This window comes from Fulmarus glacialis, unplaced genomic scaffold (assembly GCF_000690835.1).
Source record: "Fulmarus glacialis isolate BGI_N327 unplaced genomic scaffold, ASM69083v1 scaffold13485, whole genome shotgun sequence".
Taxonomy (NCBI): domain Eukaryota; kingdom Metazoa; phylum Chordata; class Aves; order Procellariiformes; family Procellariidae; genus Fulmarus; species Fulmarus glacialis.
The window spans coordinates 1,988-15,084 of NW_009212404.1; the positions used below are offsets into that span (position 1 = coordinate 1,988).

Below are 13,097 nucleotides of genomic sequence, written 5' to 3' on the forward strand. Positions count from 1 at the left end.
TCAGATGGAGGAGAAAGACGACTTAATTCTCTCCTATGTCTCCCTCCCTTACTTCCAGACTTACTTCCAGAGGTCTAAAAACATGTATCCACAGATGTTTTAAAACAATGTAATGTAATTTTATTTGCTAAAAGATGTTTGACAATAAGTATTTTCTACATTATGTTAATACAAACACTCTCTCTTGTTTTTTTGGGTTTCTTTTTGGCAAAGATTTGAAGACTTCCTTGCTCGCAAGTGGTCTTCGGAAAAGAGATTTGGTTTGGAAGGATGTGAAGTAATGATTCCTGCACTTAAGACCATCATTGATAAATCCAGTGAAATGGGAATTGAATATGTTATAATGGGGATGCCTCATAGGTAATGTCAATGGAAACGGGCCAACAAATGGGCTTATTGTCTTAAGACAAGTTTCAGGTTCTAGAATTTTATTAATGAAATTGACATTAGGAAAGCTACAGTAGCAAGAATCAGTCATAGCGGTTAATGGGAACACAGAACTGTAACAAATACCTGTCCGTGAGAGGCGACAGGCTTCACAGGTAAACGCTAGCGAAACTCTCTTCAGTGTACTTTGAAGCTGCAGGCAAATGTGGCAGCAGCCTGGTATCTATCCCACTGCATAGAGTCTGGAACTCAGAAAGCTTGGTGAGATAGTATCAAACTTACTTTCGCAGTCTGCCTTAATTAATTAATTATTAATGTCATCACGTTAAAACTGCTAGATAGCTACAAAATTCATTAATCATACTTGAATAACTAGGTGTTATAAAACTTCTGTGGGAATGCATTGGAGGAACTTTGCAATGGGAGGAGAAGGGTAGAATGAAAGGTTTCAGGTTCAAAAGTTTGAAGTGAACTTCTTACTTGCAAATTTCTGATAGAGATGCCTTGCTGATTTTATGAGTTTTATGCTGTTAACTCTGTTATTACCACTTTTGTGACATAACTATGTTTGGAATTTTCTTAGAGGTAGGCTGAATGTATTGGCTAACGTAATCCGAAAAGAGCTGGAGCAGATCTTCTGTCAGTTTGATCCCAAACTTGAAGCAGCTGACGAGGTAAGATGCTTCTTCAATAGATCTACAGAGAGAGGTTAACATTCAAGGTAGTTTTTAGTCATTTTGGTCATAGTTATGAAAATAGCATTAGCAGCTGCTGAAATGCATTGTCTTCTTTTCTACTTTGAGGAATATGATTTGGTGAAATTTCTTAACAAATTTAAAGACTATACTGTACCTCTAACATGCAGAAAGTGTCTTAGGAATGACTGTAGGTAAGTAAGTTCCAGGTCAATTGACTGAGTTCGTAATCTCTAAGCATCTTTCTTTGTTTCATATAAATGAAATGAGTATCAATACTCTGTAAATATTTATCCAATATTGGATAGTCACACTAAGATAATAAAACAAGAACAGTGTTCTCATTTGAAATTACATTGTCAAACCCATAGTGCATACTGATGTACAATTAGCTAGATGCATTTTTCAGACTGAGGCACAAATTTTAGGCGTAGTCAATCGGATGCAGCAGGTATGAATGACATTACTGAATTGTGACTACATCTTTCATGTTAGGGATCTGGGGATGTAAAATATCATCTGGGTATGTACCATGAGAGGATCAACCGAGCAACAAACAAGAAAATCACTCTGTCCCTGATGGCTAACCCTTCTCACTTGGAAGCAGTTGATCCTGTTGTGCAAGGGAAGACAAAAGCTGAACAGTTTTATCGAGGGGATACGGCAGGGAAAAAGGTAAAGATTTTTTTAATATCGTAATTCTTACTGGTAGTTTTTCATATTATTTTTAATAAAAATAGTTTACTAGTAGTTTTGTATCACAGAGTCTTCCCCCTTCACGAAAGGGATATATCCCCTGTTGAACTAGATAAGGTTTTTGACATGGTACCTCGAAGGTAACTTCAGGAAGTAGGCTTAAAACTTACTTTCATTTGCAAACTGAGCAAAGGCAGCAAAATGCTGACAAGTCTATGGTTTATTATAAAAATACAGTTCTGTTTTATAAGCACTACAGAAATATGGAGCAAAGAAATCCTGCTGTGAAGCTTAAATTGCAGTTTTGCTTTCTAATATATGTGTGGATATGTGTGTATAATCCTCCCTCTTAGGTTATGTCCATATTATTACATGGGGATGCTGCCTTTGCAGGACAAGGGGTGGTTTATGAGACGTTTCATCTTAGTGACCTCCCATCCTACACCACGAATGGCACTATTCACGTTGTGGTCAACAACCAGGTAACAAGTAGAGCATTTTCCAATCAATTTGTCTGCTGAATAGTTGCTAGTGTATTTCTTTTTATTCTTGTTTGTTATTAGCTGGGTGCATTGTCCCCTCTGTTTATTGGAATGGTTAGGATGTTCCTGAAAATGATCCTAGTATCTAGCAACTCTGACTGGATAATATTTTATCACCTACATTTATTTCATTCAATTTATAACACCTAATTGGATTAGGTTTGCTTTGTTTTGTTTTTTAGGGAGCAAAAACAAGCTAGCTAGCCAAAATGAAAAGCTGATACTACTGCTGTGTAAATGACTATTAAATGAAAACCTCAAGCGTTCAAAACAAAGTAGAGGGAGATGCCCACATTTTATGGAAGTTTCTGGATTTTTTAGATTGGCTTCACCACAGACCCCCGTATGGCTCGTTCATCTCCATATCCTACCGATGTTGCTCGTGTGGTCAATGCTCCCATTTTTCATGTGAATGCTGATGACCCTGAAGCAGTGATGTATGTGTGCAGTGTAGCTGCAGAATGGCGAAACACATTCAATAAAGATGTGGTGGTTGACTTGGTAAGTCTTGGTTTTCTTAACTTTTCATTCTGTCTATTATGTACTGCTTTCTTATTTTTCTATGGCTTAGAAGACCCAGTCAAGAAACATATTTTGATTTTAATGGCCTTTAGTTTCTTCATTTAAAAAACCCAAACAACTAACAGCCCCACAAGAATCCATAAATGTTTTTATACCATAAACCTCCTAAAATCTCCATAAAACTATGAAATGGGAAGATTTCATTTTTTCCTTACCAACAGAAACAATCTTTCTCTTTGTAGGTCTGTTACCGTAGGAGAGGGCACAATGAAATGGATGAACCGATGTTCACCCAGCCTCTAATGTACAAGCAGATTCATAAGCAGGTGCCGGTGCTGAAGAAGTATGCTGACAAACTGATTGCAGATGGGACTGTAACACTGCAGGAGTTTGAGGTACATGTCAACAGAGTTAAAGAGAACTTAAGAAGCTGTCAGTAGGAAGACACAACTGTCACTGTATGCGGTCTGCTTAAAAACCTTCCTTTCATTACTGTGATAAATCTTCACCCTTTGACACTTTCTGATTCAATTTGGTTTGAATTTTCATGTAAAATAGATAGTATTGTTGTAATAAAAGGACTGAAAGTGTTGTGAAGTAATTAATACATATTGCACAGAAAAAAATTTGCTTCGGTTCTGAGATTTGTAAAAGGTGATCAGATGTGAATGTTGGAGATGGAGGCATTTGTCAGCTGTTCTTCTTCACCTCTAGAATCTTGATTCAGCAGTAAGACACTATTTGAATGCTCATAGGTATAACTGTAGCTTCATATTGATAACCTTGGCAGGCTTGTATCCAGCAATTATGCAATAACATCAATTTAACCTTTTTATTTTCTTGCAATAATTCAACTAAGTTCAGGGATCATTTGAAATATTCCAGAAGGATGAAGTGTGGAGTCTGGTGCCTGTATTAAGCTGGTTAGGTCTTTACCTTGATCTTTTTGAAAGTGAATGTGTAGAGCGCAGATGCAACAGAGGACCTTCTGAGAAGGTGTGGCTAACTATGTAGTGACACAGTATTGCAGATCAATAAAAAATCAGTTTGTGTAGGTGCATTCTGTTATCCGCAAGAATGATCACAGCTCATGCAGAAATAGCTTTCCTGAATCATTGTAAGAGTGTGCCAGTAGTGGTATGGGCTTTGGTGACTGGATCCAGGATCCTGGATGGATGTTTTGATGTACAAACTGAGCTCAACATTGCTGTTAATTACTTTAAAAATTAGCTAGCTTAGTAACTTGACTGTGGTTTTGGACTGAAACATAGATATTGTAGAGGCATTCTGCCCCTACAGAATATGGCTTTGTATCTGTTGCCATTGATAGGTGTGGGCAGCAGATTCATAACTAAACTCTCCTAGCCAGACTAGTTTTCTAGGAGATTTTTTTCTAGTCATTAGTGGGTTCTGTATCCTGAAGTATGAGAGCTGGATAATGCTGATCTTAGAAGTATGACTGTAAATTGTATTTGGTACTTCAGTTCTGTCTCATTCTGGAGTACTGCTTGCAACCTTTTTCAGGTACTCTTCTCTGTAACACCTGTCCAATAAACTAAATAATTTATTTAGAGTAACGTGGGTGAGCATGTTTCTAGAAGGCAATTTGATCCCAGATAAAATGGAATTGTTTGTTTGCATAATTGTAAGTAAATTTTCTTCTGGAGTTAACTGTTTTTATCACACTGAATGGTAGGTGTCATCTGTAAGATACAAAGGTGCTATGTTTGTTCATTTTGAAAAGAAAGTTTTTGTTCTGTAGGAAGAAATTGCAAAGTATGATAGAATATGTGAAGAAGCATATACTAGATCTAAGGATAACAAAATTCTACATATCAAGCACTGGCTTGATTCACCTTGGCCTGGTAAGAAGTGTCCTTTCACTTATCCTAATGTTAATATTATTGCACTTTTATTTTGAGTCCATATTCTAAGACTCTTAAATGTTTTTTTTCAGACAGCATTCCTTTAAAATAAAATATGTGACCTTTGGTTTGCCCCTGTACATAGTAAATGAAACATTCTGCCAGATCAACTTGAATGAGGTGCTTTTCTTAAAAAACATGCAAAGTAAGGTGTGACTTTGAAAAAGATGTCTTTTCAGTTTAGCAGAGAAGTTTTTTTCCTGTAATGTTAACCGTCTGTGCCTTCAGGAAGAAGGAGTATGTCTCATGCTCCTTTTTTTTTCGAGAGAGAGAGAGATTGAGGTGCCACATGTCTTTTATTGGCTGCCTCTGCCCACATACTTGGACTTCACAGGGAGTGAAAGCAGAAACAAAACAGATCATGGTGTGCCTGTAAGATCAAGTTCTGTTGTCATGCAAACAATCAAAATGATTGTGTCTCCCAGTGAAAGGTGAAGAACTAGGTTTAGGCTGCTGCTTAAAACGGCTTTTAAGAGTTGTGAGTTTTTAAATACATTGTAGATAGTGTGGATATCTCTTAATCAGTCCTTGAACATCTCACCAAAGCTTTTATTTCCAGGATTCTTTAACGTGGATGGAGAACCGAAGAGCATGTCTTGTCCTCCAACCGGCATTTCAGAAGACCTGCTGACTCACATTGGCAATGTAGCTAGTTCAGTGCCAGTCAAAGACTTCAAAATACATGCAGGTCAGCTGGAGTCTTTGTTTCTCCTAGTGGCTATGTTTCTTGCTCAGATTTTAAATTTCTGCACGAGTTGCTGTTGGGCCATTTCCCAAAGAGGAAAATGCCTGTGACTTTTATTTTAACTATTCCACCCTATGGGCAAGGACAATGTGACAGTTAAGGTCCTGCTGCTTGTTCTCAGCATAATGTTCTTTCAGTATCATGCCACTTCTGTTTCCTACCTCATTAACATAGATTTTCCTCTCAGGGAGGTAAAAGTCTCTTTGTAACATTAAGTTAATACCTCCTTTCATTCTTCAAGTCCGTGTGGAAAATGCTGCCTCTATGCAGCATGTTTGTGGGGCTTACTGGGAAGTAAGGCACCCACCTCAGGAAGCACTATTAATGTTGTTTTTGAATGCTACAACCAGTGGTAATTTGAGGTCCACTTAAGACACTTTCCTTGTAGTTAGATAACTTTCTACTCAGGAATATAGCTTGGTCTTTTCAGACCTGGCAACGTTGCTGATATACCAGGAGCATAATTTTAGTACAGCTGAATGGACTCTGTGTGGGCAAATTCAGACACAGATTTTCTTTCAACTTACCATTTAGCATTGGTGATAGCACAAATCTAGCATTTTCTCAAAGAGTCTTAGCTTTTGGTCTGAAGAGATTCAATTCTGAATTTGGCATTTATTACAGTAAGAAGTTAAATGTGCTTGTCTCACTGGGAAGCGCCTGGCACTGTGTCAAAGTTCTGAGTTAATTCTTTTACTCCCTGGTCAGACTGAAGTCTAGCAGCTCTACAGGAAGCAATAACATGTTCATGCCATGGGGAAACATGGAGACACTTTGTTTAGGGATCTTTTTGCTTTTGTTGGCTGGTAGGGAATGTACTTAGGATCAGGAGAAAGAGCTTTTTTTTCTGGGTAAAATCTCTAGCTAATCTTTCTTCTCCAGACTCATCCATCAAGGAATAAAGTGTCTGCTGTACATGTTCTATGTGTTTGTGTTCCTTTGGGACAATTAAATGCTGTTACAAGTTAATGATGATAGGGCATTTCCAGTTATCAACTGCAAGCTTGTTGAGCAGATACAATTAATAGATGAACTTTAAAAATCTTCTACACATTTGGGCACTTTGTTGTGACACTGATAAATTTGAAATTATAGTCAGCCAATAAAATTTAATATTAGACATTTGAATTAAAAAGGTAAGACAGTCTCTGTTTAGTAACTTGATTAACCATTGACAGTAAGTAACATTTGCCAGTATATAAATTAGATTTATGGTTCAAAGCAAACTTTGGTCTGCTAGATTCTTTTATGCAGTTTAAAAGGCCATGAAAGAGAAAATTTTGGGAGAATTAGAAGGGGAAGAATACCTTTGAAGTACTTTGTCCTTCCACTAGAACGAAACAGCTTAATATCTCACAGTCTTTCAACAAACAATTGGAAGATTATTTTGTTTTATTAAATGTTTAGTATATTCTAAAGAGAAAATTTTCAAGATTTTTTTTTTTCTTACTTAAAATGCAATGATTTCGATGAGAGAATAGTTTTGTGTGGAAAGAAAGCAGGCTGATATTTGTAAAAATGGGGAAAGTAAGAAAAGGAAGTATGGGAAAATAACAAATCGGACAGCTTGCCAAAAGCATCAGTGCAGATGTGAAAATAAGATGATGTCAAGTGACACTGAATACACTAGGTTTATAGCCTCAAAGCCGGAAGCACCCGTGTGCAGCTTTGAAGTTTTATTCCCTTTAAAAGTCACAGTGTTGCAACTTTATGTTTTGGCTTACCAAGTTATAAAATCTTCACTGTAAAAAACCAGTTTTGGTTACCAACTGAAAATCTGTTGGCAGCAGCTACAATTTCCTATTTATATGATATTCATAGTATTGAATAATCCGGCCTGTTTCTCTTTGTAACACCTCCAGAAGTCCAATGAGACAAATGCCAAGAAAAAATGAGAGAGAGAAAGAGAGAAGAAAAAATCACAAACCCGATAGCTGATATTTTCAGTCTCTTATAAAACAGTACTTGGTGTTAGAGTTGTGAAGATAAATCTTTAAGAAGTCATATTTTACCGTGAGTTTTTTTCATTTTCCTCAGTCGTTTCTGACACAGCCAATCTTACTTTCTTCTTCTAAAACAAGATATGAACATTATGCAACCCTTTGCCTGGGAAACAAGTTATTTGACTTTGCTAGCAGTTCAGTTCTAGAAGAACAATTTGTAGACCCTATTAGGATCTGTGTTTAACTTAGCCAGCGGGAACGGAGAATGGTGAATGTAATGTGAATATGAAATATCTCGAAATAGGTCCATTGATTTCTGATCTTTATTCCAATGTAGGACTCTCTCGGATTTTGAGAGCCCGCTTGGAAATGACCAAGAACAGGGTTGTTGACTGGGCCTTAGCAGAATACATGGCTTTTGGCTCTTTTCTGAAAGAAGGGATCCACGTCCGACTAAGTGGACAGGATGTGGAGAGGGGTACTTTTAGGTGAGTACTGAGATAACTTAACTTAAATGCTGTCTCATACTTAAAGAAACACCTTGACATTTTTTAAACAATACGGTTTTCTGCGGGGAAGGGGAAGTTGAGGCTATTCAACATCAATCTGGATGTTACAGATTCTGGCAGTCAAGAATAATCAAATCTCCTGTGTCTCTGTAAACAGCATTTTAAAGAGTTGTATTTAAGGCAAAACAAATGTTCTTAGATACTTTCTTCCTTCTCTTGCAGAAAAGCAGAAATGATTTTTTTTTTCTGCTTTTTAACTAAATATTCAGCTGCAATCCATCTAATTGCTGAGAAGTAAAAGAAAGGTATTTGCTGCTGCAGATTCTGAAGTCTTTTAAATACCATTCCAGTGGTGGCTGCTTGGAACTCGGGTATCCTGTGAATAAACACATTGCCAGTTGGCAAGGCTTTTTTAAGTGAAACAAGATCCTTTGTACTGAGACTTTTAATGACTATGGAGCATGAATGAACGTAGAATCTGATCACTTGGTAAAAATATATACAGTTCTGCTGCCTTACCTGATTCTCTGTGGACTGAAATGTTAATGATGTATTTAATTGAAGCCTTTGATGCGAAGCCCATTGCTGGGGGTGAATGAACTAGCAGCTGCACTGTGCTTCATTCTGAATGCTTGCAGAAAAGAGAGATAATCTTGGTGCCTGTCTTTTCTGGTACAGTGCTCTGTTTCTATGCTGAGCTTCATTTGGTATCCAGTCTTTTGGGCTTTCTTATTTTTGCTCCCATTCTAATGGCAGTTTAACAAAATCCTTCGGACAAGACCTGAAAACAAAACTGAAAATGTGGAGATTCCCTGCCCTCCCCTCCCCTCCCGCCCCAATTTTTCATCCTCCTTGATTTCAGTACCATGGTCTTGTAAATTGCTGAGCATCTCCTGGGAGAGGAACACATGTGTTCATTGTTTAGCAACCTACCCACCTATTTCAGGTGAGTGCTTAGTCATGTCTAGCACACGCCTATAGACTTGTCTTGAGAATACTGATTCTCTGTATTCCCGGTTCTCTCACTGGTGGAGGAGGATTTTCCAGAACTATCGTCCAGATTTTCTTGATGTTTGTTTAAGATAAAAATAATTGTTGTGCTCACAGCAATATGGGGGGGGGGCGGAAACGTGTTCAAATAAAAAGCTATTCGGACTGGCGAAGACTAGCTAAGGATTCCTGTGCCATCTGGATTTTATTGTTCAGTCTTTTAGAAAAGGAGTAAAAAGGCATTCAAATAAATTCTTGTGAAGTTCAGGACTGAAGCTGGTACTGCAGATGTTTGATTTATAGTAACCTGGTTCTGCGTTACCACTGGATTTTGAGTTTGCCTGATGGGTGGTGGGATCTAGCCTATGGTGTGATTATTAATTTTTGTAATGAATGTGATAGGGCAGTTGAACAATAAAGGATGAGATTAAAAAAATGCCTTGGACCTGAGGAAGTCAGAGAATATTCGACTACTCTGTTAAACAGAAGAGAACACTGTAGAAATGTGTAAGACACAGCCTGTTCTACTGTATTCAGGCTCATTGCATCATGGGAATAGATAGAAAAGTGAACTTGTGGTACAAGCATATCTAAGAGATACTACTGTTCTCGGTAAAGCTGCTCTTTTTTAGCTGTGGTTTGGTTTCTTTATCATTTATAATAAAGGTGAGCAACTTCCCTAACAACTGAAGACATTTGCAAATGCTGGTGCATTTTTATTGGAAAAAACACATTGCAAACACATAGAAAGTATATGTCATTTTATCCTCTCTCTATACTGAGAAGACACTTCTTCACCCCCAAAAATCCTTGAAGTACATAACATCTCAAATCTCTGGGACCAATTGAAGAGGGGAATATCGGCTAGAATTTGGGAAGAACTGAAAATACTGCATTGCCATAATGAAAACAACACGATGGGAGTGCTTTCATTATTTTGGAGCTTCTGAAGTGCTGTCTAGAAGATAGTACTTTCTGCCAGCATTCAGTGTGACGGCTTGCTTTCTTGCTATTTCAGTACTCAACATTAGCAATAGACAGAAGCTAGATAAAGCTGCAGATAGGACTGGGCCCCTTCTCATCTTGGAGACACACTCTGGAGAAGGGAAGGAAAGGGGGAGAGAGAGACTTGATTCTGTACTGGTTTGATGTCAGTAAACCTGACAATTGTGCAGCAGCAAAATCTGACTTGCATGTCTGTGTATTTCTGGCTGTCCATCTATGCTCATTGTAATCACCTGTTGTTGGGGAAACCAAACTTCATGCTCAAGAAGCGTATTGCCTAGCTAGGCCTTCTATCTTTGGCTGAATGACAAAAATAAAATGACAGTGTAAAAAATTATTTCTGCCTGACAGCTCTCTGGTGTGTGTACTTTCCCCTCCCTCCCTCCCTGTGCTGTTCTTCAAAGATTCTGTCTTTTCCTGGGCTTATATTGTCGGTTTCTAAATACATTTCAGAGCTCTTTTGCTAGGATTCATTATAGCAAAGGGAAGTACAAAAACATTCAGTCTTCAGTTCAGTGTTGGCAGCTATACAACGCACAGTAGTTGTTACCAGTATAATAACTGTCCTTATGTTAGCAGTTGTAAAGCTGGACATATTGGTGTGATTCACTCAGTTAGTCTGCTCAGAGAGTTAATGGATTACAGTAATTACTTCAGTCATCTCTGTTTTGGTAGTGTTCCTTGGTGCCCCATTCTAATGCTGATTAATGGTGTTCTAGAGAACTGTAAATGGTGCATGCGAGTGGAAATAGCAGGAAAGAGGATACAACTGCTTCAAGTCTTAGTGCTGAGATTAGATTAGATTAAATTTTTGCATAAAAGACAAACAACAGTTGTTTTAAGGAAAAGATTAATAGAATTTGCCAGGGAGGCAGAGTGAAATGTTTTCAATAACAATTTTTTTCTTCTTTTTTTTTTTTTTCCCCACTTTAATCAGTCTGTTTTATAGCAACAACCCCTTCCCCTCTCTCCCCCCCCAGTTCTACTAGTGATGAGCTATTTTCAGTTTTCATGAGTGCTTGAGAACAAGCCTCGATAGTCAGTGAAAGTCCTTATAGTGCAGCAATTGTGTTTAGAGATGTGATGGTATCACTAGGTTTCAACCAAACCAGAGTGTTGTGTAAAGCAAAGATAACTGTGTTGCTTGCATGCTTTCTAGAACATAGCTTTGATGGTTTATCTTTGAAAATAGCTCTCTCAAAGCCAAAAGTTATTCTTAACTAATAAATTTCTTTCAACACCTATTTGCAGCCATCGTCATCACGTGCTTCATGATCAAGAAGTTGACAAGAGAACATGTGTTCCCATGAATCACCTCTGGGAGCAGCAGGCGCCTTACACTGTGTGCAACAGCTCCCTTTCCGAGTATGGTGTCTTAGGTATGTCCTGGGGTAACTATCTGACAGATCTGCTTATGTTTTAATAGGTCTCAAACAAGATGTAAGAACTGATGACTGCTAATTAAGAGGAATTTTTTTCCGATTTTGCTTTAATGTGGTTAAGCCTCCTGGCTACAAAGTTTTATTTTGTTACTTGAGTTTGCCAAGCCCTAAAACAGACAAACAAAAGTCTCCTTCTGCTAGCGGCATTTAAAAATAAACAAATTGCCTTTGTTGTATTTTGACATTATCACATTCATAGCAGTTTTGTATCAGGTGGGAGCCAGGAATTGCAGAACAGGGGCCTAAAATCCAATGAAAATGCCTAAACTGATTTCCCCCCGACCTCACCCCTGAAAAAAAGAGTTCTGCAGAGATTCAATAAATTTACCCTGTTCATTGTAAGATTTGTCCCTTTGTCTTCTTATCTTGAAGGGTTTTTAAAAACTCATTGTAGTATAAACTTTAAGCCAAACTCTTGTTTTTTTCCTACAGTGTGCTATGATGGGTTTTGTTTTTAATATATATTTTAGTTTCAACATTTTAGCATAAATTAAAAATTAGAGGAGAAAACTTCAACCAGGTGTTTGTTTGTGGTTTTGTTTCTTTTTTGTTTTCTTTAATTTTTGAATGTGTTGCCTGTGGTATCAGGCATATGAATTTGCAGGTTTCAGTGTGCTTGCAGTGCAAAACTTAATGCACTCTTCAGATGGTACACCTATTTGTTTAGGCTGCTTTAGGACATGCTTGTACTTCAAAACTATAAACTGGGAGACTTAAGCAGCTTTTAATGGAAAAGTCACAGAATATGCTAGCATTGGTCTCATTAGTATTCAACAGGAAATTACATAGTAATGACAGAAGATGAATTTCAGAGAATAACGTAGCTATACGAGAAGCAGAGCTCAGCATGAAAGAGAATGTGGAAAAAAGTTGTAAAACATTTATGTATGAAAGAGGTATCAAAGCTTTCCCCCTCAGTTACTGGCATCTCTTAAACAAGCATCCCCACACTTTACAATTATGGGATTCAGTTGAAAGTATCCATCTGTTGTGGTTGATCTTGGTAATGCTGGTAATGCTCCCCTTTCTCAAAAGAGGAGGAACTGTCAACAAAATCAGGGATGCTTTGTAATACAGATATAAACATCCATCCTAGCCTTATCTGAACTGCTATTCTGAATGGTGCTATTTCAAGAAAACAAATTCTTATTAGTGATAGTATTAATCATAGTAAATTATATTTTTGGTACTGGACAGACATTTTACCTTCAGCCACAGAGAATGGATAATCTCACTCTAACATGATGAGGGTGGCAAGAGGAATGTGGAGCGCAAAACAAATACATCTAATAATTTATCAAAAATGTTATTGATTCTATGGATAAATAACAAAATATTGTTTCATACCAATTTCAGAGCTAGTGTGAAGGAAAAAGATGAAATATTGTGGTAGATAAAGATGGTAATTGATAGCTGCTTGCTTCAAAATTCCAGAAATATTTGATCACATAGTCATTTTTACCTATGTCATGGTTTAACCCCAGCTGGCAACTAAGCACCACACAGCCACTAGCTCACTCCCCCCACAGTGGGAAGGGGGAGAGAATCAGAAGAGTAAAAGTGAGAAAACACATCAGTTGAGATAAAGACAGTTTAATAGGGAAAGCAAAAGCCGCATGCACAAGCAAAGCAAAGCAAGAAATTCATTCACCACTTCCCATCGGCAGGCAGGGGGTCAGCCATCTCCAGGGAAACA

At 37.7% G+C, this 13,097-nt stretch overlaps 1 protein-coding gene across 1 annotated transcript in view; it reads left to right on the forward strand.

Moving 5' to 3' along the window:
* Positions 1-213: 213 nt before the first annotated feature.
* OGDHL (oxoglutarate dehydrogenase-like) overlaps positions 214-13,097 on the forward strand; it is a gene marked incomplete at its 5' end in the record, with an annotated part of 31,631 nt that continues 18,747 nt past the window's right edge. The window contains 10 exons of the mRNA XM_009577878.1: positions 214-360; positions 971-1,061; positions 1,578-1,757; positions 2,132-2,260; positions 2,642-2,821; positions 3,085-3,237; positions 4,605-4,707; positions 5,327-5,455; positions 7,793-7,943; positions 11,211-11,338. Coding sequence (XP_009576173.1) covers positions 214-360; positions 971-1,061; positions 1,578-1,757; positions 2,132-2,260; positions 2,642-2,821; positions 3,085-3,237; positions 4,605-4,707; positions 5,327-5,455; positions 7,793-7,943; positions 11,211-11,338 — 1,391 coding nt within the window. The remainder of the gene's footprint in view (positions 361-970; positions 1,062-1,577; positions 1,758-2,131; positions 2,261-2,641; positions 2,822-3,084; positions 3,238-4,604; positions 4,708-5,326; positions 5,456-7,792; positions 7,944-11,210; positions 11,339-13,097) is intronic.